Genomic DNA, 21,431 nt, shown 5'->3' with positions numbered 1-21,431 from the left:
CTTATAAACGTGCTTTCATTCATTTACAACCTTTAAACTTGAAAAAGCATGATTTTGAGCAAAAGTAGAAAATCTCGCCCATGGGCCAAATGTTTTCTCGCCCATGGGCGAGATATTTTAATATCGGTCTAAATTAGCCGAATTAAGTCACAATGAGTTAAATTTTGTGTGGTGATACTTATAAACATAATTTCATTCATTTACAACCTTCAAACTTGAAAAAACCCATGATTTTGAGCAAACATAGAAAATCTCGCCCATGGGCCAAACTTTCTTTCGCCCATGGGCGAGATATTTTAATATCGGTCTAAAATTAGCCGAATTAAGTCACAATGAGTTAAATTTTTGTGTGGTGATACTTATAAACATAATTTCATTCATTTACAACCTTCAAACTTGAAAAACCCATGATTTTGAGCAAACAGATAAAATCTCGCCCATGGGCCAAACTTTCTTTCGCCCATGGGCTAGATATTTTAATATCGGTCTCAAGTAGCCGAATTAAGTCACAATGAGTTAATTTTTGTGTGGTGATACTTCTAAACATGCTTTCATTCATTTACAACCTTCAAACTTGAAAAACCCATGATTTTGAGCAAACATAGAAAATCTCGCCCATGGGCCAAACTTCTTTCGCCCATGGGCGAGATATTTTAATATCGGTCTAAATTAGCCGAATTAAGTCACAATGAGTTAAATTTTGTGTGGTGATACTTCTAAACATGCTTTCATTCATTTACAACCTTCAAACTTGAAAAACCATGATTTTGAGCAAACATAGAAAATCTCGCCCATGGGCCAAACTTTCTTTCGCCCATGGGCGAGATATTTAAATATCGGTCTAAATTAGCCGAATTAAGTCACAATGAGTTAATTTTTGTGTGGTGATACTTCTAAACATGCTTTCATTCATTTTCAACCTCCAAAACATGAAGTCTGAGCGAAATTAAACATTCTCGCCGCATGACCCCCATAAGGAACAGTGGCCATGGGCCGACCCATGGGCGAGGTAGTTTAAATTTTGAGTTTTCGAAAAAATTTTTTCATTTTTCATCCTTAGCATATATTCAAGCGACAACTGCATATTTAATTTTGTCAGATCCTTTGTCAGAAAGCGGCCATTAGGAGTGGAGAGTTTCTGGACTTTTTGTGAGTCCAGAATTAAATTGTGACGTGTTAAATATCCAGCAAGGACGAAGTTGTATGTCCGTATTTTACGATAGTCCGCCGATCAAATGCTAGTGGTGTTGATTTACCTCAGATACGCGCTCATATAAAAGGTATAACAGCCAGCATTTGTATTTTGATATTTCACCAACATGATAAGTATTTGAATAATGATATTAAACGTTCCGTTCCGCGTGCAGTTGTATACCGTACAGAACAGTTTATACGCGAATCACATTACCGTAATCAGTAGAAAATGGTATTGTCTACTCTTCATATTACCAGAAAATATACATTCAAATCCGTGAAGTTTGCAATTACAGTCTTCGTTCCGTATTTGTTTAGCCTGTAATTTAAGAAATACGCGTAGCCAATGACAATAGCGCCGTCCTAGTACATTATTACATATTCATTTAACTAAGTTACTGTTTTCTTTGTTTTGTAAAGCACAAAATTGTACCTTCCGACATCCCTTTGGTTTAAGTGTAGCACTACAGCATTACATATATTCTAGGTCATGGCTTAATTCCGTATATGTCGAAATTGCACTTTGCCTATAGCAACATCACCGTCGAAATACATTTACCGTTGTTTCCCAAATAATTCTTTCAATGCAATAGGCACTACATACCGTGATTGTCATAAACCCTTACCGTAGTTAACACATTAGGCGCGAAATACCGTAATAGTCATTAATCCGTACAGCAGTTAATGAACCAGGCACTACATGCTGTAAGGAATTGGTGCACTCCGTACTTTGTCCTCTGCAATTGTTGTTGATGGTTAATTTATGCGTGAGATCATGTTATTATCAGTACCGTAGTTACTCAAGGAAATGTTGTATCATTTGTATTATGTTTCTGTAAGCTGTTACCTTACATACTCTGTTATACCACACATTGCCTTTACTACCTGACTTAGACTTAAACTGTATGAGGATGTCATTGATTATTATTTCTATTATTGTATGTCATTATTATGTATAAATTGATATATTTTGAATGTCATGCAAGAGACACTTGCTTGAATAAACCCAAGGAACTCACAGCTCTCCCTTTCTTGTTTCAAAGGGCTCGCTTCCTGTACCTAATTCCCAAAATCAAGGCCTGACAGCACCTTTAGCACATCAAACGCTAAAGGTCGTCGTAACAGACACAAGCCAAGCTGTCTTAATTGGTGGAGACGTTCGATCCTCGATGCCTGGAGCCAACCCTGAAGACTACAAGAAGACTGCGAGGAGTCCTAGCAACACCACCTCCACAGTTCAACACAACACTACGTCTGACGACACCATCACCCCCTTTATCAACGTACGAGAGAAGGTCAGACACCACATCACAGTCCCATGCCAATTGTCTCAATGCACTCCAGCAACATCAAACAACAAAGGCCCAAGTACACCTTTCAAAAATACAATGGACAACAGGATGCTTAAAGTTGGTGGGCAGATTGTGCCAATTTTTAACATCCTCCATGGACATTCAAACTACATTTCCCTGCAGAATTCTGCCAATCTACTTGGACGGCGCTGCAAAGGTATGGTTTCTCTGCCTGCCTGAAACCACTCAGCGTGGCATGCAGTCACTGAAGGCAGCCTTCAAACAACGTTTTCGGTGCATTCCTTTGACGTGGGTCTTCTACACATGGCACAGAAGGAGCAGGAAACGATAGAAGACTACATCACCAGGGTGCAATCATCCATGTTATTACACTCCACATTGCCACAATCTGTGATAGTAGCTATTGCAATCAATGGGCTACTCCTACAGATTAAGCAGTGGGTGTACACGAAGGAGCCAGCAACCCCTGGACGAGGTTGGTCACTGTGGCACAGCTGGCTGCACAGTCGCAGGCTCCCAGCACAGCAGAGGTCGGCTTGGTCCAACAAGTTGAACAATTAACAAACTTGGTGGCCATGTTGATCACTAACACACAGGGCCTGTGCTGTACAGTCAGCAATTTCCTTCAACTGGTCTACAGCAGCAAGAGCCCTGGGAACACGACCACAGACAACAGACACCACCACCAACACACAGCAGCAGCTGTACCAACCACCACCAGCAGCAGCACAAACCACCACCAGCGGCACCAAAACCACAGCAGCAGTACCAACCACACCACTAGCAGCACCACCACCACAGCAGCAGTACCAACCACCACCAGCAGCACCACCACCACAGCAGCAGTACCTAAACCACCACCAGCAGCACCACCTCCACAGCAGCAGTACCAACCACCACCAGCAGCACCACCACCACAGCAGCAGTAATACCAACCACCACCAGCAGCAGCACCACCACAGCAGCAGTACCTCAACCACCACCAGCAGCACCACCTCCACAGCAGCAGTCCTTAACCACCACCAGCAGCACCACCACCACAGCAGCAGTCTCAACCACCACCAGCAGCACCACCTCCACAGCAGCAGTACCACCACCACAGCAGCACAACCTTTCCACTACAGTAGCAGTCTCAACCACCACCAGCAGCACCCACCTCCACAGCAGCAGCACAACCACTACAGTAGCAGTCTCAACCACCACCAGCAGCACCACCTCCACAGCAGCAGCACAAACCACTACAGTAGCAGTCTCAACCACCACCAGCAGCACCACCTCCACAGCAGCAGTCTCAACCACCACCAGCAGCACCACCACCACAGCAGCAGTACCCAACCACCACCAGCAGCACCACCACCACAGCAGCAGTACCAACCACCACCACCAGCAGCACCACCACCACCAGCAGCACCACCACCACAGCAGCAGTCCCAACCACCACCAGCAGCACCACCACCACAGCAGCAGCAGACCAACCACCACCAGCAGCAACACCCTCCACAGCAGCAGTCTCAACCACCACCAGCAGCACCACCTCCACAGCAGCAGTACTAACCACCACCAGCAGCACAACTACCACAGCAGCAGTCTCAACCACCACCAGCAGCACCACCACCACAGCAGCAGTCTCAACCACCACCAGCAGCACCACCTCCACAGCAGGCAGTACCAACCACCACCAGCAGCACAACTACCACAGCAGCAGTCTCAACCACCACCAGCAGCACAACTACCACAGCAGCAGTACCAACCACCACCAGCAGCACCACCACCACAGCAGCAGTACTCAACCACCACCAGCAGCAGCAACCCCTCCACAGCAGCAGTACTAACCACCACCACCAGCAGCACAACTACCACAGCAGCAGTACCACCACCACAGCAGCACAACTACCACAGCAGCAGTACCAACCACCACCAGCAGCACCACCTCCACAGCAGCAGTCCTCAACCACCACCACCAGCAGCAGCACCACCACCACAGCAGCAGTACCAACCACCACCAGCAGCACCACACCTCCACAGCAGCAGTACCAACCACCACCAGCAGCACAACTACCACAGCAGCAGTACCAACCACCACCAGCAGCACCACCACCACAGCAGCAGTACCCAACCAACCACCACCAGCAGCACCACCTCCACAGCAGCAGTACCAACCCACCACCAGCAGCACCACCACCACAGCAGCAGTACCAACCACCACCAGCAGCACCACACACCACAGCAGCAGTACCAACCACCACCACCAGCAGCACACACCACCACAGCAGCAGTCTCAACCACCACCAGCAGCACCATCTCCACAGCAGCAGTACCAAACCACCACCAGCAGCACCACCACCACAGCAGCAGTCTCAACCACCACCACCAGCAGCACCACCACCACCAGCAGCAGTCTCAACCACCACCAGCAGCACCACCACCACCACAGCAGCAGTACACCAACCACCACCAGCAGCACCACCACCACAGCAGCAGTACCAACCACCACCAGCAGCACCACCTCACCACAGCAGCAGTACCACCACCACAGCAGCACAACCACTACAGTAGCAGTCTCAACCACCACCAGCAACACCTCACCACCACAGCAGCAGCACAACCACTACAGTAGCAGTCTCAACCACCACCAGCAACACAACCACCACAGCAGCAGCACAACCACCACCAGCAACACCACCACCACAGCAGCAGCACCACCACCACAGCAGCAGTACCAACCACCACCAGCAGCACAACCACCACAGCAGCAGCACAACCACCACCAGCAACACCACCACCACAGCAGCAGTACCAACCACCACCAGCAGCACAACTACTACAGCAGCAGTACCAACCACCACCAGCAGCACAACTACCACAGCAGCAGTACCAAACCACCACCAGCAGCACAACTACCACAGCAGCAGTAATTAACAACCACCACAGCAGCACCACCACCACAGCAGCAGTACCAACCACCACCAGCAGCACCACCTCCACAGCAGCAGTACCAACCACCACCAGCAGCACAACTACCACAGCAGCAGTTGCCAACCACCACCAGCAGCACAACCACCACAGCAGCAGTATCCAACCACCACCACAGCAGCAGTACCAACCACCACAGCAGCAGTACCAACCACCACCAGCAGCACTGACACTCACCACCACAGCAGCAGTCTCAACCACCACCAGCAGCACCACCACCACCACAGCAGCAGTCTCAACCACCACCAGCAGCACCACACCACCACAGCAGCAGTACCAACCACCACCAGCAGCACCACCACCACAGCAGCAGTACCAACCACCACCAGCAGCACCACCACCACAGCAGCAGTACCACCACCACAGCAGCACAACCACTACAGTAGCAGTCTCAACCACCACCAGCAACACCACCACCACAGCAGCAGCACAAATCCACTACAGTAGCAGTCTCAACCACCACCAGCAACACACAACCACCACAGCAGCAGCACAACCACCACCAGCAACACCACCACCACAGCAGCAGCACCACCACCACAGCAGCAGTACCAACCACCACCACAGCAGCAGTACCAACCACCACAGCAGCAGTACCAACCACCACCACCAGCAGCACCACCACCAATAGCAGCAGCAGTCTCAACCACCACCAGCAGCACCACCACCACAGCAGCAGTCTCAGCAACCACCACCAGCAGCACCACCACCACAGCAGCAGTACCAACCACCACCAGCAGCACCACCACCACCGCAGCAGTACCAACCACCACCAGCAGCACCACCTCCACAGCAGCAGTACCAACCACCACCACCAGCACCACCACCACCACAGCAGCAGTACCAACGACCACCAGCAGCAGCAGCACCACCACAGCAGCAGTACCAACCACCACTCAGCAGCACCACCTCCACAGCAGCAGTCTCCAACCACCACCAGCAGCACCACCACCACACAGCAGCAGTCTCAACCACCACCAGCAGCACCACCTCCACAGCAGCAGTACCACCACCACAGCAGCACAACCACTACAGTAGCAGTCTCAACCACCACCAGCAGCACCACCTCCACAGCAGCAGCACAACCACTACAGTAGCAGTCTCAACCACCACCAGCAGCACCTTACACCTCCCACAGCAGCAGTCCTTTAAACCACCACCAGCAGCAGCACCTCCACAGCAGCAGGTACCAACCACCACCAGCAGCACAACTACTACAGCAGCAGTCCCAACCACCACCTCAGTAGGCAATCACACCACCACAGCAGCAGTCTCAACCACCACCAGCAGCAGCACAACCAATTCCACAGCAGCAGTACCAACCACCACCAGCAGCACAACCACCACAGCAGCAGTCTCAACCACCACCAGCAGCACAACTACCACAGCAGCAGTACCAACCACCACCAGCAGCACCACCACCACAGCAGCAGGTACCCAACCACCACCAGCAGCACAACCTCCACAGCAGTAGTACCAAACCACCACCAGCAGCACAACTACCACAGCAGCAGTACCACCACCACAGCAGCACAACTACCACAGCAGCAGTACCAACCACCACCAGCCAGCAATTCACCTCCACAGCAGCAGTCTCAACCACCACCACCAGCAGCACCACCCACCACCACAGCAGCAGTACCAACCACCACCAGCAGCACCACCTCCACAGCAGCAGTAATTAACCACCACCAGCAGCACAATACAACTACCACAGCAGCAGTACCAACCACCACCAGCAGCACCACCACCACAGCAGCAGTACCAACCACCACCACCAGCAGCACCACCTCCACAGCAGCAGTACCAACCACCACCAGCAGCACCACCACACCACAGCAGCAGTACCAACCACCACCACCAGCAGCACCACCACCACAGCAGCAGGTACCAACCACCCACCACCAGCAGCACCACCACCACCACAGCAGCAGTCCTCAACCACCACCAGCAGCACCATCTCCACAGCAGCAGTACCAACCACCACCAGCAGCACCACCACCACAGCAGCAGTCCTCGAACCACCACCAGCAGCACCACCACCACAGCAGCAGTCTCAACCACCACCAGCAGCACCCACCACCACAGCAGCAGTACTTCAACCACCACCAGCAGCACCACCACCACAGCAGCAGTACCAACCACCACCAGCAGCACCACCACCACCACAGCAGCAGTACCCACCACCACAGCAGCACAACCACTACAGTAGCAGTCTCAACCACCACCAGCAACACCACACCACCACAGCAGCAGCACAACAATCCACTACAGTAGCAGTCTCAACCACCACCAGCAACACAACACAACCACCACAGCAGCAGCAACAACCACCACCAGCAACACCACCACCACAGCAGCAGCACCACCACCACAGCAGCAGTACCAACCACCACCAGCAATCAGCACAAACCACCACAGCAGCAGCACAAACCACCACCAGCAACACCCACCACCACAGCATGCAGTACCAACCACCACCAGCAGCACAACTACCACAGCAGCAGTACTAACCACCACCACCAGCAGCACAACTACCACAGCAGCAGCACCCAAACCATGTACAACCACCACTCAGCAGCACAACTACCACAGCAGCAGTACTAACCACCACAGCAGCAATTCACCACCACCGAGCAGCAGTACCAACCACCACCAGCAGCACCACACCCTCCACAGCACTGGCAGCACCAACCACCACCAGCAGCACAACTACCACAGCAGCAGTACCAACCACCACCAGCAGCACAAACCACCACAGCAGCAGTAACCACCACCACCACCACAGCAGCAGTACCAACCACCACAGCAGCAGTGCATTCAACCACCACCAGCAGCACCACCACCACAGCAGCAGTCTCAACCACCACCAGCAGCACCACCACCACAGCAGCAGTCCTCAACCACCACCAGCAGCACCCACCACCACAGCAGCAGTACCAACCACCACCAGCAGCACCACCACCACACCAGCAGCAGTACCAACCACCACCAGCAGCAGCACCACCACCACCAGCAGTACCATGACACCCACAGCAGCACAACCACTACAGCAGCAGTCAAACCAACCACCACCAGCAAATACCACCACCACAGCAGCAGCACAACCACTACAGTAGCAGTCTCAACCACCACCAGCAACACAACCACCACAGCAGCAGCACAACCACCACCACCAGCAACACCACCACCACCAGCAGCAGCAGCAACCAAGCCACCACCAGCAGCAGTACCAACCACCACCACAGCAGCAGCCACCAAGCACCACACCACCAGTAAGCGGTCAACCACCACCAGCAGCACCACCACCACACCAGCAGTCTCAACCACCACCAGCAGCACCACCACCACAGCAGCGGTCCCCAACCACCACCAGCAGCACGGCACCACCACAGCAGCAGTACACGGCAACCACCACCAGCAGCACCACCACCACTACAGCAGTACCTAACCACCACCAGCACCACCCACCAGCAGCAGCAGCAGTAGCAGTCCTCACCACCACCAGCAGCACAACTTCACTACAGTAAGCAGTCTCAACCACCACCAGCAACACCACCACCACAGCAGCAGCACAACCACCATTCAGCAGTAGCAGTCCTCAACCACCACCAGCAACACCACCACACCACAGCAGCAACCACCACCACCACACAGCAACACCACACCACTACAGCAGCAGCACCACCACCACAGCAGCAGTACCAACCACCACCAGCAGCACAACCACCACAGCAGCAGCAGCACAGCCACCACCAGCAACACCACCACCACAGCAGCAGTACCAACCACCACCAGCAGCACCATCCTACCACAGCAGCAGTACCAACCACCACCAGCAGCACAACTACCACAGCAGCGGTACCAACCACCGCCAGAAGCACAAACCACCACAGCAGCAGTACCAGCCACCACCACAGCGGCAGTGCCAGCCACCACAGCAGCGGTGCCAGCCACCACCAGCAGCAGCACACACCACCACAACAGCGGTACCAGCCACCACCAGCAGCACAACTACCACGGCAGCAGTACCAGCCACCACCACAGCAGCAGTACCACCACAGCAGCGGTGCACCAACCACCACCACAGCAGCAGTACCAGCCACCACCTTGGTGCCACAGCAGCCTGGCAGTACCAGCCACCACAGCAGCAGTACCAGCCACCACCACAGCAGCAGTACCAAACCACAGCAGCAGTACCAGCCACCACCACAGCAGCAGTACCAACCACCACAGCAGCAGTACCAGCCACCACCAGCAGCAGCAGTACCACCACACGGCAGGCAGTACCAGCCACCACCGGCAGCAGTGGTACCAGCCACCTGGCAGCAGCGGTAACCAGCCACCACCACAGCAGCAGTACCAGCCACCACGGCAGCGGTACCAGCCACCACCTGCAGCACAACAGCTTGTACCACCACAGCGGCAGTACCAGCCACCACCACAGCAGCGGTACCAGCCACCACCACAGCAGCAGTACCCAGCCACCACAGCAGGAGTACCAGCCACCACACAGCAGCGGTACCAACCACCACCAGCAGCACAGCCACCACAGCAGCGGTACCAGCCACCACCAGCAGCACCACCTCCACGGCAGCAGGTACCAGCCACCACCACAGCAGCAGTACCAGCCACCACAGCAGCAGTCCCAACCACCACCACAGCGGTCCCTCACAATTGCCCTCATAGAAACACAATATGCAGCTACTGCGGTATAACTGGTCACCATACTAAAGTTTGCATTCGTGCATATTATGCTCAAGGTAGGTAATCACAAAAGAAACTATGCACGCCTAATTCTCAACATTCTGGGGTCAGGCAAGAGTCAGATTTTGTATCTCTTGTGGCACCCTTGACAAAGAACACTGTTCATGTCAAGGTGAAACAAGTCAGAACATTAGCTCTTGTTGACACAGGTGCCTCAGTTAGCTGTGTCAGCATGGGTTACTTACGCAAGATAGGTATCAAACCCTTTCATTTAGGTCCATCTCACCTCACTGAAATCATTGGTGTAGGAGGTGAAAAACACTCTGTGCTAGGTTCTATCTCTCTTGACATCAGCATAGGTCACATCTATCTCCCTCAAACCTTTCATGTCTTCCATAACCTATACCACTCTCTCATCTTAGGCATTGACTTTCTTGAGTCCAACAAAGTCACCATAGACCTGATCTCCAAGTGCTTACACATACATGAAGGTATGTAGCAGTGTCACCCGAGCCGGCAGGCGAGGTTATACGGTCTGAAGTACGCCTCTTTGTAGCAGTGTCCCCGAGCCGGTAGGCGAGGTTATACGGTCTGATGTACGCCTATTTGTAGCAGTGTCACCCGAGCCGGTAGGCGAGGTAATACGGTCTGATGTACGCCTCTTTGTGGCAGTGTCACCCGAGCCGGTAGGCGAGGTAATACGGTCTGATGTACGCCTATTTGTGGCAGTGTCACCCGAGCCGGTAGGCGAAGTAATACGGTCTGAAGTACGCCTATTTGTGGCAGTGTTACCCGAGCCGGTAGGCTCTTTGTAGCAGTGTTACCCGAGCCGGTAGGCAGTGAACAACTTGTTTCAGTCGAGCGGTATTTAATTGTGATTTAAATCTTAGAATTATTAAATTATTAAGTTTAAATCAAAGTAATTGAGAGATTCTGTTGGGTTTATCATGGTTTTAGTTGATTCAGGGAAATAGCGTTAACAGCTCCATCGGGCAATAAATTCCATGACATATAAAAATGATTGAGAATAACTTTGCGTTCTACCCATTAGGGTTCTACAGTTAATATTTTGAATGGAAGTTGAAGTGATTATGTCCAATTTTCAAAACAAACAACCTCTACTATAAGTTTCAATCCAAGTAGAGGAGTTATCTCCAAATATCAAAACAAACAATGAATAATCACAAGATCCCCTGATTCACTTGGCCTCTAATCACTATAGGTGGGTCCTGGGAGCTCCCCTTATAGGTTTATTTCAAAAGTAGCCAAACTGGGAGTAATCAGCTATACAGGTACAGTACATGATTAAGTGTAGGGGTGCTCCATTATATGTGTATGTGCATGAGTAGTCAAACTGGGAGTAGTCATAATGGGAAGATACCATGCAGATGGTTTACTCTCACTGGGGCTTCCTGCGAGACCAAAATAGACACGCAGAGGTGTGCCAGGCCGACTTGCCGGTGTCCACGGAATATTTAACGCCACTTAGTATTGTTTTGACAGTATGGGGTCGTCTCACCATTTCAGTGAATTTACCTCACCACTTACAGGATACATTGTGTTTGAGTTCACCACTTTAGTTTAAATAAACATGTTCACCATTTAGTGAATGTACTCTGGAAAGTAGTAAACATTTTGGTAGTGAACAAGGACTGACACATTTACTAAACAATGTATTCGCAATCATGGCTCACGCACAGATTGATCTTAATTTCATCCCGCCCCACCGTGGAGGAAGAATATTAGTGCATCGAGGTTACATGCTCAAGATCAATAAGAAGGCACATTCATGGCAATCGTGGGAATGAATGTTAGAGATATGTCCTCCAGATTTGAAATTGGCAAGGTTAAAATGTGCGCCAGGACGACTTGCGAGAAAGGGCTAAAGTCGAGAACCCGATTGTGGGCCTGGCAGTACCTCCAGTACAAACTACAGTCAGGCCGCGTTAATCCGAACACTTCCGTTTTCATCAAAAACGTTCGGTAGTAAAACGTACGGACTACTGAAACGTGCCTACCGACACCAACCATTATGTACACCGCTATTCCTTTACAGTATTCTCTAACAAACATGTTTTGAAACTCAATTCTCGCAATATTAAAAGTTATCTGAAGCATATGTAAAGCATCTAAGCATTTTGCGAGGATTGAATTTCAAAATTTGCTTGCAAGAAAAATAGTGGGGAATGGTTTGTAGAGTAGAATCTCATGATTGTAGAATGCGATATATAATTGTAAATGATCCCACAAGTGTTGTCCCAATGCTGACTTCAGTCTCTGAATCTCTGAGCTCACTGGGTCTCCCTCCAGTTTATGTTGAGTTATCTGTGTTTACAAATACAAAACATCTAGTTCTCAAAATTCATAAGTACATAATTGGATGATATGTGAAAAGCATTCGGTTACCGATGAAAATTTATGTGTGCAAAATCTGCATGTGTCTCATATTTGAAGATTTCATGAATGTTTCTGTATGGAAATGTGCTTTACAAACGCTGAGTTGATTCTACATCGGTGTAGTGAGTATGTGAAAAGGTCAGTAAGCTTTGTTCGTCCTTGAACAAAAATCGGTAAGCATGTTAACAAAAGTCATGGAACCACATGTTTGGAAGGACTAAGATGTTAAATGAATATTCCGCTCTTTCAGCGCATATTTATAACTTGAATTTGTTTCTATCTAATTAAACGCAGATGAAAACTTACTTGTCGATGAATTTCACAGAGCGTGGCGGATAAGTTGTTCACTGGTCACGAGGGGGACATGGGTTGATGTACCATCTATGAGAGGAACATAAACAAACATAGAGTTTACATCACCCCACGGGCCCGAGGGACCAGTGAACAACGTATTTATCTTACCGAACACCTCAATGCTAATTTTGAACTGTTTGAAGCACGGGTATCGGACCATTATAAGGAATACAAGAGTTAAGCAATTAGCTAATATGGCCGTAAGACGACAAGATAATCAAATTTAAAGTTATCTCCTTTCTGTCGATTTGCATTCGCAAAACATCGGTAATTTCCGTACATTACACGTGACTTAATTATTCGAGATAAAAAATTACTAACACGAAGTACCAAATGAATTCCACAGTTCGACATTCCCAGAAGGTAACATGGCAAATGTTACTCGCTTGTAAGCGGGGTACAATGAAAATAACAAAAACAACATTTATGTGTGAGGTAAGATAATGTAGTTTAACTAACATGACTCCGTGGTAGATATAAAAATGTCAAGGTCATAATCCGACAAAAGCAGCCATGTTGACTACGGTATAAAGTATACCTCACACCAATGTTATTTGGTAAAACACAAGCTTTTCTACATTGCAGTCAGTTTATTTCAGTACAAAACAACTTATACACTTATATACTGTAATAACAACACGAACGAGGATAATGTAACTACATGGAATACAATAATTGTGATGAATGTTAGGAATTATTGGATTTCTATTTCAGACAAAGAATAAATCTGTTTAAAACAGAATTAGCAGAAACATCATTATCCACCATGTTGTGAAGACTGTATTATGTGTCTATGAATTGGAGTGCATGTTTATGCATATGCCTACAGGTGGGGCCAGGTGCTCAGGTGCTGACAATAGTGAAAAGTCATATTGTCTTCTTGTATCCACTGGCTGGCTCTGAAACAAACACAATGTTGCCATGAGCGACCCTTGCAGACCAAGTAACCAGAGTATATTTTCATCATGCAATCGACACGAGGAAAGGTTACAACATCAAAATATTAAACTATTATCGAGAAGGTCAACCCCAGGGGTTTAAAATCCTATAAACTCGTAATGATATTTTATGACAAACGTCATCCTTTTCCAAACAGGTAATGTGCAATGACTTGAGTGTAAAACGTACAGCTGACGAGTTCCAGATGGATTGATTGTGATCTCATAGTAACCGATAACGTCACAATGGTCAACAAGCAATCTGTCATTCCATTGTAGCAATACCTCCTTGGATATATATCTTGATCTCACACTATTTGGATGATTGAAAACAATACTGCCAGGAATGAAATATGTTAGAACTTGCACCATGTTTCTATAAACTCTATGTTTCTAGTTTCATTATCTGTATAAATACGTAAAGGTGACACCGACAGAAATATCAAAACCATGTGGTCACTTGTGGCTATTCCAGCTGTACAATGAGTGAGAGATGCAACTGACAGATAGCGGTAACCAAAGGTATTTGCTTTGTAGTGTAAGCCACACGCATACGTTACTACTGAATGCAAGCAACAATAATGGAATAAATACAATAGGGAGAGTTCTGTGGATATACAGCTGTTTTCTTCTTATTGTGAGTGACATTTCAGTGTAGCTACTAAAACCGTAATCAAGCAATTGGATGTCATTTCATTGTAGCAATATCACCTTGGTGATATATCTTGATCTCACACCATTTGGATGTTTAACGGTGTTAGTAGCTACACAGAAACGTCACTCATATTTATAATAAAGAAGTTGTTTATCCATAGAACTCTCATTCGTTGTTTATCACAGATATTTTGAAATGCTACTCAAAGAAGTTAATAGTGGAATACCAGACGACCACACGGCTTGTATTAAAACCTGAGGTGAAACAACAAACAATTTGTCAGTAACGTCATGAGATTTACTTACAGAAAAGCCATTTTCCTGTGGACCCCCATCCAGTGGCGACGCTCACATATCTGATCTGTGTTACTGATTGGTTTGTCCACGACAGGAAGGTACGTCTCCCGACCTCTCTGCCAGAACCTACGGCGATCCTACTACCACCGCTGAAGCTTATCCAGAATGGCTGGTGCCTTGCTTCCAGAAAGTGGCGTGTGTCCACAGAAGCAAGATTTGGTCCTTGCTTCCTGTTTCTGATGACGGACTGGGTGTTTCGCCAGCCTCCTATGACGATTTCGAACATGCTGTGATCGTAGTTGTCTCTGTTGCTAAGCAACGCGATGTGAGCGTCATTAGTGGTCTTTACCCAGAAGGTGAAGGAGGTTTGTCCGTTGAGGTGAAAACCGAGATTCTCGAGGGAATGGTAGTGGTAGTCGTTACCCGTTTCCAGACAAGCTGGTGGAACGTTGGGCTCTGTAACATGAACATAGCAACATAAAACCTAATGGCAGCACCATGCAGCAGGGAAAATAGGGTCAGGACATTTGTAGTGCTGTGTTGTGTAATGGAACTTTTAAATGATTTTAGTCAAACACAAATTCTACCCTTATTCAACAACAAGTTGTACTTGAGTGAGTGAGTTTACGTTCACGCTGCTTTTATAGCAATATTCCAGCAAAATCACGTCGGGGGGACACCGGATATGGGCTTCACACATAAATTGCTTGTAGTTTACGAGTAGTTCACTTGTCTTCTTGGAGTTAATACTAGCTATTTGTAAAATTGTGTTAGCGCCTACAATCAGCGTCTACCACTTGTGAAGAACTACTGTTAGCTTTCACGCATAACTCACTCACCCAGAGACTGCTAGTTTACTTTATGACGGTCACGCCAAACTACTTACCAAACCTCCACACACCCATTGACCCCCATCCAGTAGATACAGCGATGTACCTGACGGGTGAGGGGAGGGGTCTCTCCACGACATGAACCTCCCAGCTCCAACAGCCGTCCCAGTTCCAACAGAGATCACACCGCTATCCCAAGAAATCCAGAAATCACGGAACTGAGTTGCACTCAGAGGTCGGTGGCGAGCTGTCACCCTGTTGGCGTGCTGCATGCCTGTTCTGATCACTGATTGGGTGTTTCTCCATCCGCCAATCACAATCTCGTATATGTTCCGATTGGTTACTCCATCTTCCTGGAGCAGGGCCACGTGAGCATCGTTTGACGCACGGACCTTGGAGAATACTACTGACCTTCAACACCATTACTATGCACAATATTTGTAATCATCATTTTCTCACCTGTAAATAACATTGAGTCAGTATGGTTTTACGCCACTTCTAGCTATATTCCAGCAATATCGGGGGTGGGGTGGGGTGGGGACACCAGAAATGGGCTTCACACATTGTACCCATGTGGTGAAGAACCCCATCGCCCGTAAATAACACTCAAGGGCGGATCTCGGAGAAAACGATTCCAGCTTACAACTTCGAATTCCCATTGGGCAAATGTTCATAAAGTGGCGAGCATAGATACTTCCATATCTATCTGCAAAGACTCAATCATATTTTCAGAAATGAAAGCAAGTGTGTTATGAAGTTGTAAAATGCCAGGTGCTAAGTGAGGCCGCCTCATGTGCTTCTTAATTAGATCTATGCAGATACAGAGTGGCACAAGTCTCCCCACAGAGCTGAATGGCACAGGGAATAACTTCAACAGCTTCAGAGTACTGATGTTAATATTTCACACAGTTTGATGTGCAATCAAGCATGGTGTTTTAACCAAGTGTTTCTGAGAAATTGTTTGATCAAGGTTGAAACAGCCATGTGAAGTTTTCTGGTATACATATGGAGGGCATTTCAATAACACACCTGTGACCAAAATGAGCATTAGCTCATGATTAAGCTAATGTTCAGATCATTTCGAGGAAAGGTTTCTGTCCCTTACCATTCTCTCGCTGCTTTTCATTTACAATCGTTAGTTTTACAACAGCGAACAATTAACCTTCTGACAATGGATTTTAAATATATCCCACCTAATGTACTTCCTTCAGATTTCTCCATACTCCCTGCTTATTGTAGTTCTTCGATTTGTGATATATGGTGTCACCTTCTTTCTGAATGTGTTTCGGTTTTAATTTAAACATTTTTTTAATATATTTTCTTTGCAGTTTACGTCTTCAAATATAACTTTTGACAATATGCAAAACGACTTGTTCTATTTTGTTCTTTGCGTTTTAGCTTTAAACAACAAGAACGCCCAACTGTAATACACTTGCATCTATCCCATTCATAAAATGCACATTTATTCGGGTATAGAAAGATTGTAAATACTGTGTTCTATTAAGAATATTGCTCTCTTTGCTTTAAATAATAAGAACGCCAAACCGCAATACACTTACATCTAGCCTATTCATAAAATAACATGAGTGCAACACAGACCCCGATTCGTTATTATTTTCAAAACGCATATTTACATTTATGATATGACATCTCTAATCGGCAATGAAGGTTTCTTTACAAATTATTTACAATGCTTTAACAATCTTATGGACATTACAAATTATAAGTTGTAGTAGGTCATAAGATAGCGAAACAAACCTACCTTGATGCCTATTACCGTTCGTGTTATGGACCTTTCTATCGCTTACCCTTCGTTAAGTACCATTACATAGTGACATGGATCTATTTATGGTCATATTCCCGGAGAATACAAGTGACGCCATGACATGCCTTTACCTTACTATTGGTTGATTATTTATAGATAATAGGAACGTTTTAGGTTTCTTTTCCGAGAAAAAGTATAGGTATCTGGGTACCTATTGAAAACCCATTGAGTTGATCATCACATTCGATGTCTATTGGTTTCCTGATGCGTCAGACATGTTATGACTGTATGATTGTATGACAAAAGCTATGACTTCAATTTCACAATGGTCAACTCTTCTCAGTTTTCGAACAGATGAACATTCTGTCGCCGGTGAGGCAGGACACACCCACCTCTCATGGTGACTCATGAACACATGCTCATAGGTATATGCAGGCTGTAGATCCTTTAGTTGATACGTGGGTCATATACCATCATTAACCAGGCATGATTAACACATGGTTGTGTTACAATAGACTGTTCATTGTATGATCCAAGTAACAAAGATTGCTCATGATTATGATTAAAGCATTTGTGCTTTTGTTGATAATTATTCAATAAGTAAAGTATAAATGGCAGCTTATTTCAACAGTAGACACAAGGAAATGCTACCTTCAAAATTGAACAGCAAACTTAGATAACTTTCATTAACTGAAAAGAAATATATTCATAATACCATATTATTGTATTTGAACTTAAATACTAATTATTGAAGAATGTATTTCCAAATAAAGACTACATGTCTTGTCACATATCACCTTATCGATATGTTTAATCATACAGACCTAATCAAGAAACATCTCAGTGACCACATGAATATGATACAAACACTCTTGACACATAAACTAATTTAGAGATCAAAGAGTACTGTATGAGTTGACAACCTTGGTTGTGGTTGGTCGTGACGTTATGACCCATCCCGCCTTTGACGATATCAGCAACATTGACGTTCATCTGTGCCTCCTGTGTGACATTTTGTAACCTGACTGAACAAACATGACAAGCAATAGGACAAACTCACCTGGTAGACATTAGAGCATGTTTCCATCATGACATTTCATCTTCTGGCTTTCAAGGACTGACTTTGACACTAATCATTACGAGAACCGGAATTAATACCATTTTGATTCTATACTTCCCCTGAAAAGTTTAGACTCACTGGTGTAGAAATAGCCACTTATTTCAGGCAACTGTTCTAAGCTAGATCTTCCAAAATATTCCACACCGTTACTGTTTACACATGAACTGATGTATTATAAAACAAATTTGTACCGTTGAAATAAAGATTGTTGCCATGAGTTCAATAAATGATAAAAATCAGTGAAAATTGCCGAATTCTTAACAAAACTTTATGCCAAGACGCAACTGTTCACATGCACGATATTTGCACATGCTTTTCATCAATTTGATGCATGATCCTCGTACAATTCATCTGCACAAGGTTTGCAGTTGGTTACCCCAAGTTAGTGGAGAAATCAATCTTCGATGTTACCATACATATATGCGTAACATATAGTGAGTGTTTTCAGTGAGTCTAAACTTTTGATGGGAAGTATAATTTTTTCCCCCCAATATATTGTCTTCACATAGTCACAATGAATGAACTACTTTCCTCTTATACAGGAATCCAAAATAATACTTATAAGCAAGCATGACGTCAGTTCCTGACTTACCTTGAACTTGAACGACGTGACTCCAGGCGTTAACTCCACACCCTGTTGGTGAAGGGACTGGTAGTTGTAGGTTGTGGTCGTCTCAAGTTCCACGTAGGCTGAACCACATGCAGTGCAGAAAAATCGATCAGAAACGTAAAATCCTTTAATATTTTAGTTAAAGGAATTGCAGCTGTATGGGATACATGTCTATCTCATATGTTAAGCTTTTCACTGGATAAACTGTGTTGCATGTCACGAGTTAATGAAATATCCATGAGCAGTTCCATAACACTGGGAAGGTTGAGTGGAACCTACAAGCGCTGACATATCCTGATGCATCACAATACTCATGTCGCATAACAACGAGTGCAATAAAGTACAATGTCTCATACAGTCCCTTTGACTTTGTCCTGTTCCGAGGGGAGATTAGACACTCTATAACCCAGCAACAGTCAGGCGGCACAGTGCATTGTTTTACCAGTGCTTTTATACTAATTTTTACAAACTACGTCAAAACGTATTATGACGATGAATGTCATTATTTATTTCTTTTGTTCTCACTTAAAAATGCAAGAGTTAAAATTTCATATTTAAAGCCATATTTTCTACCAGACCAAATTTTTCATAAAATGTATACATTATTCAATAAGAATAAGATAGGTATTCTTAGAAAACTCGCTCTATTCTGTAATGTTATAAATGTTTTTTTTTAAGAATCGTTGGAAAGAATACTCCATCTAAATATTTCCATATGCATTATACATTGTAACACATATGTGACCTGATGAGTGTTGCGCAGTGGAAAATAAAACGATTGGGCAGAGCTATGCAAATTAACTGAATCCTAATCAACTAAAATTTTGAACTTACCTTTTGGCCTAAAACAAGGAACTAAACGTGATAACTATTATAAGTGAGAAAACTATGGAATTTACAAAGAACTAAACGTGATTCTCTTAAGTGATTCTAAATGAACTTTGAAATGAAATGACCCGCTAACTACCGATAATTGCCTAACCTTTAAACATACTAATGCAAGTTCAACAATCTAACGCCAGAATAGCCAACTGAACCTACACATCTAACATCTAAGTCATTCGTAGTCTAAATGTCTAAACACGAACTGACACGAACTGGAACCGAATGGCAGAAAGGAGCGAATGGGCCGTGTATCGCTGACCACCGTCTTATACACGTATATGCAAAACCTATTGGTTTTTCCCGTGCACTTCACCAGGTGTGTTCGGGTGATACGCCTAGTATGCACTGAGTGCGTTTGAGCGAGCAGTTCAAGTGATAAAACCAAAATGCCTTCAGAACAATGAGGGTACAATAATAACTAGTTTGAGTGGCATTTTAGAAGTTGAGACGTACAATATAGAACAAGTTTTTATGGATAACAACTTCTTCATTTCGTGAGTGCGACGTTTCGATACAGATTCTTGTACCGTTGTCAAGCAGGAGTGATACATGAAGTGTAGGAGCTGCATATATACTGTATAGAACAATGAAAGAACATAATGGACAAAGAAAACAACATAAAATGCCATGATTGGCTAAGCAGTAAGCTGATGAAGCCAGTGAGTACACAAAGGATAGTGACTGGAAGCCAGAGGATGTAGTTACAATGAGATGTTTATACAATAGGTGCTATGTTTATACAATAGATTGGACTTGGTGGAGGAGTGGATCATAAGCTGATGGAATGAAGTATCCTTGATCACGGTTGATGGTGGGCTTGTGGCGTTTGATGTGAATGGCTTCTGTGAGCTTGCGTTTAGTGAAGTTCGTTTGGTTGTTGGCGAGAATGGTGATGTCGGACCACTCAATTTGATGATTGGGGTTAGCTTTGATGTGGTCAGAGATAGCTGATTTGGTGTCGGAATTAGCAACAGAGGTGCGATGTTCTTTGACTCGGGTGTTGATGGGTCGGGATGTTTCACCTATGTAGCATTGTCCACAATCACAGTTTATTTTGTAAATAACACATTTCGGGTTGTTGTTGTTGACGGTGGGTTGTTTTCTTCCGTTGGCATGGAGGAGGTTGTGTCTATGCCTGCCTGTTGTTTCAGGAGTCAGCTTATTTGGTGTGATGGTTTTACCAATGTAGGGAATGGATATCTTGATGGGGGCTGATTCTGGTTTAGATCTTTTGGCAGGAGGTGAAAGCGTTGCTTCGATGGTTCTGTTGACTATTTCAGGTGGGTAGTGGTTGCGTTCTACAAAGACTTTCCTCAGGTGTTCAATTTCTTCCTGTAGGTTTGTAGAGCAGATGTTTTTGGCTCTTCTGGTCAATGTAGAGATGACGCCGGTCT

At 46.1% G+C, this 21,431-nt stretch overlaps 2 protein-coding genes across 2 annotated transcripts; one reads left to right on the top strand and one right to left on the bottom strand.

Moving 5' to 3' along the window:
- The first annotated feature begins 2,363 nt into the window (after positions 1–2,363).
- Positions 2,364–15,120, top strand: LOC124277060 (transcriptional regulator DEF1-like). Its single transcript, XM_046712711.1, has 7 exons — positions 2,364–2,489; positions 3,120–3,272; positions 6,619–6,723; positions 9,320–9,633; positions 9,729–10,080; positions 13,768–13,820; positions 14,922–15,120. Exons 1-7 carry the CDS (start codon positions 2,364–2,366, stop codon positions 15,118–15,120), a joined length of 1,302 nt encoding a protein of 433 aa, XP_046568667.1.
- On the bottom strand, positions 15,033–19,232 carry LOC124277056 (C3 and PZP-like alpha-2-macroglobulin domain-containing protein 8; the record flags this gene model as incomplete). The annotated part of the gene is made up of 3 exons (XM_046712710.1): positions 15,033–15,283; positions 15,714–16,049; positions 19,135–19,232. Coding segments are annotated over 3 exons (545 nt in total), but the record flags the coding sequence as incomplete, so codon positions are not given.
- Between the last annotated feature and the right edge of the window lie 2,199 nt (positions 19,233–21,431).

Source organism: Haliotis rubra, unplaced genomic scaffold (genome assembly GCF_003918875.1).
Source record: "Haliotis rubra isolate DU_JTF1 unplaced genomic scaffold, ASM391887v1 Scf2172, whole genome shotgun sequence".
NCBI lineage: Eukaryota > Metazoa > Mollusca > Gastropoda > Lepetellida > Haliotidae > Haliotis > Haliotis rubra.
The sequence above is the reverse complement of the archived record's forward strand: the minus strand, read 5'-3'. Positions and strand labels throughout refer to the sequence as shown.

Bases quoted from the DNA above. Each gene is read 5' to 3' on its own strand.
- LOC124277060 (XM_046712711.1), top strand. From the start codon at position 2,364: ATGCCTGGAGCCAACCCTGAAGACTACAAGAAGACTGCGAGGAGTCCT. The intron at 2,490-3,119 runs GTCAGACACCAC...TGTGCTGTACAG, and splicing joins TTATCAACGTACGAGAGAAG to TCAGCAATTTCCTTCAACTG. The intron at 9,634-9,728 runs GTACCAGCCACC...CAGCAGTACCAG, and splicing joins TACCAGCCACCACAGCAGCA to CCACCACCAGCAGCAGCAGT.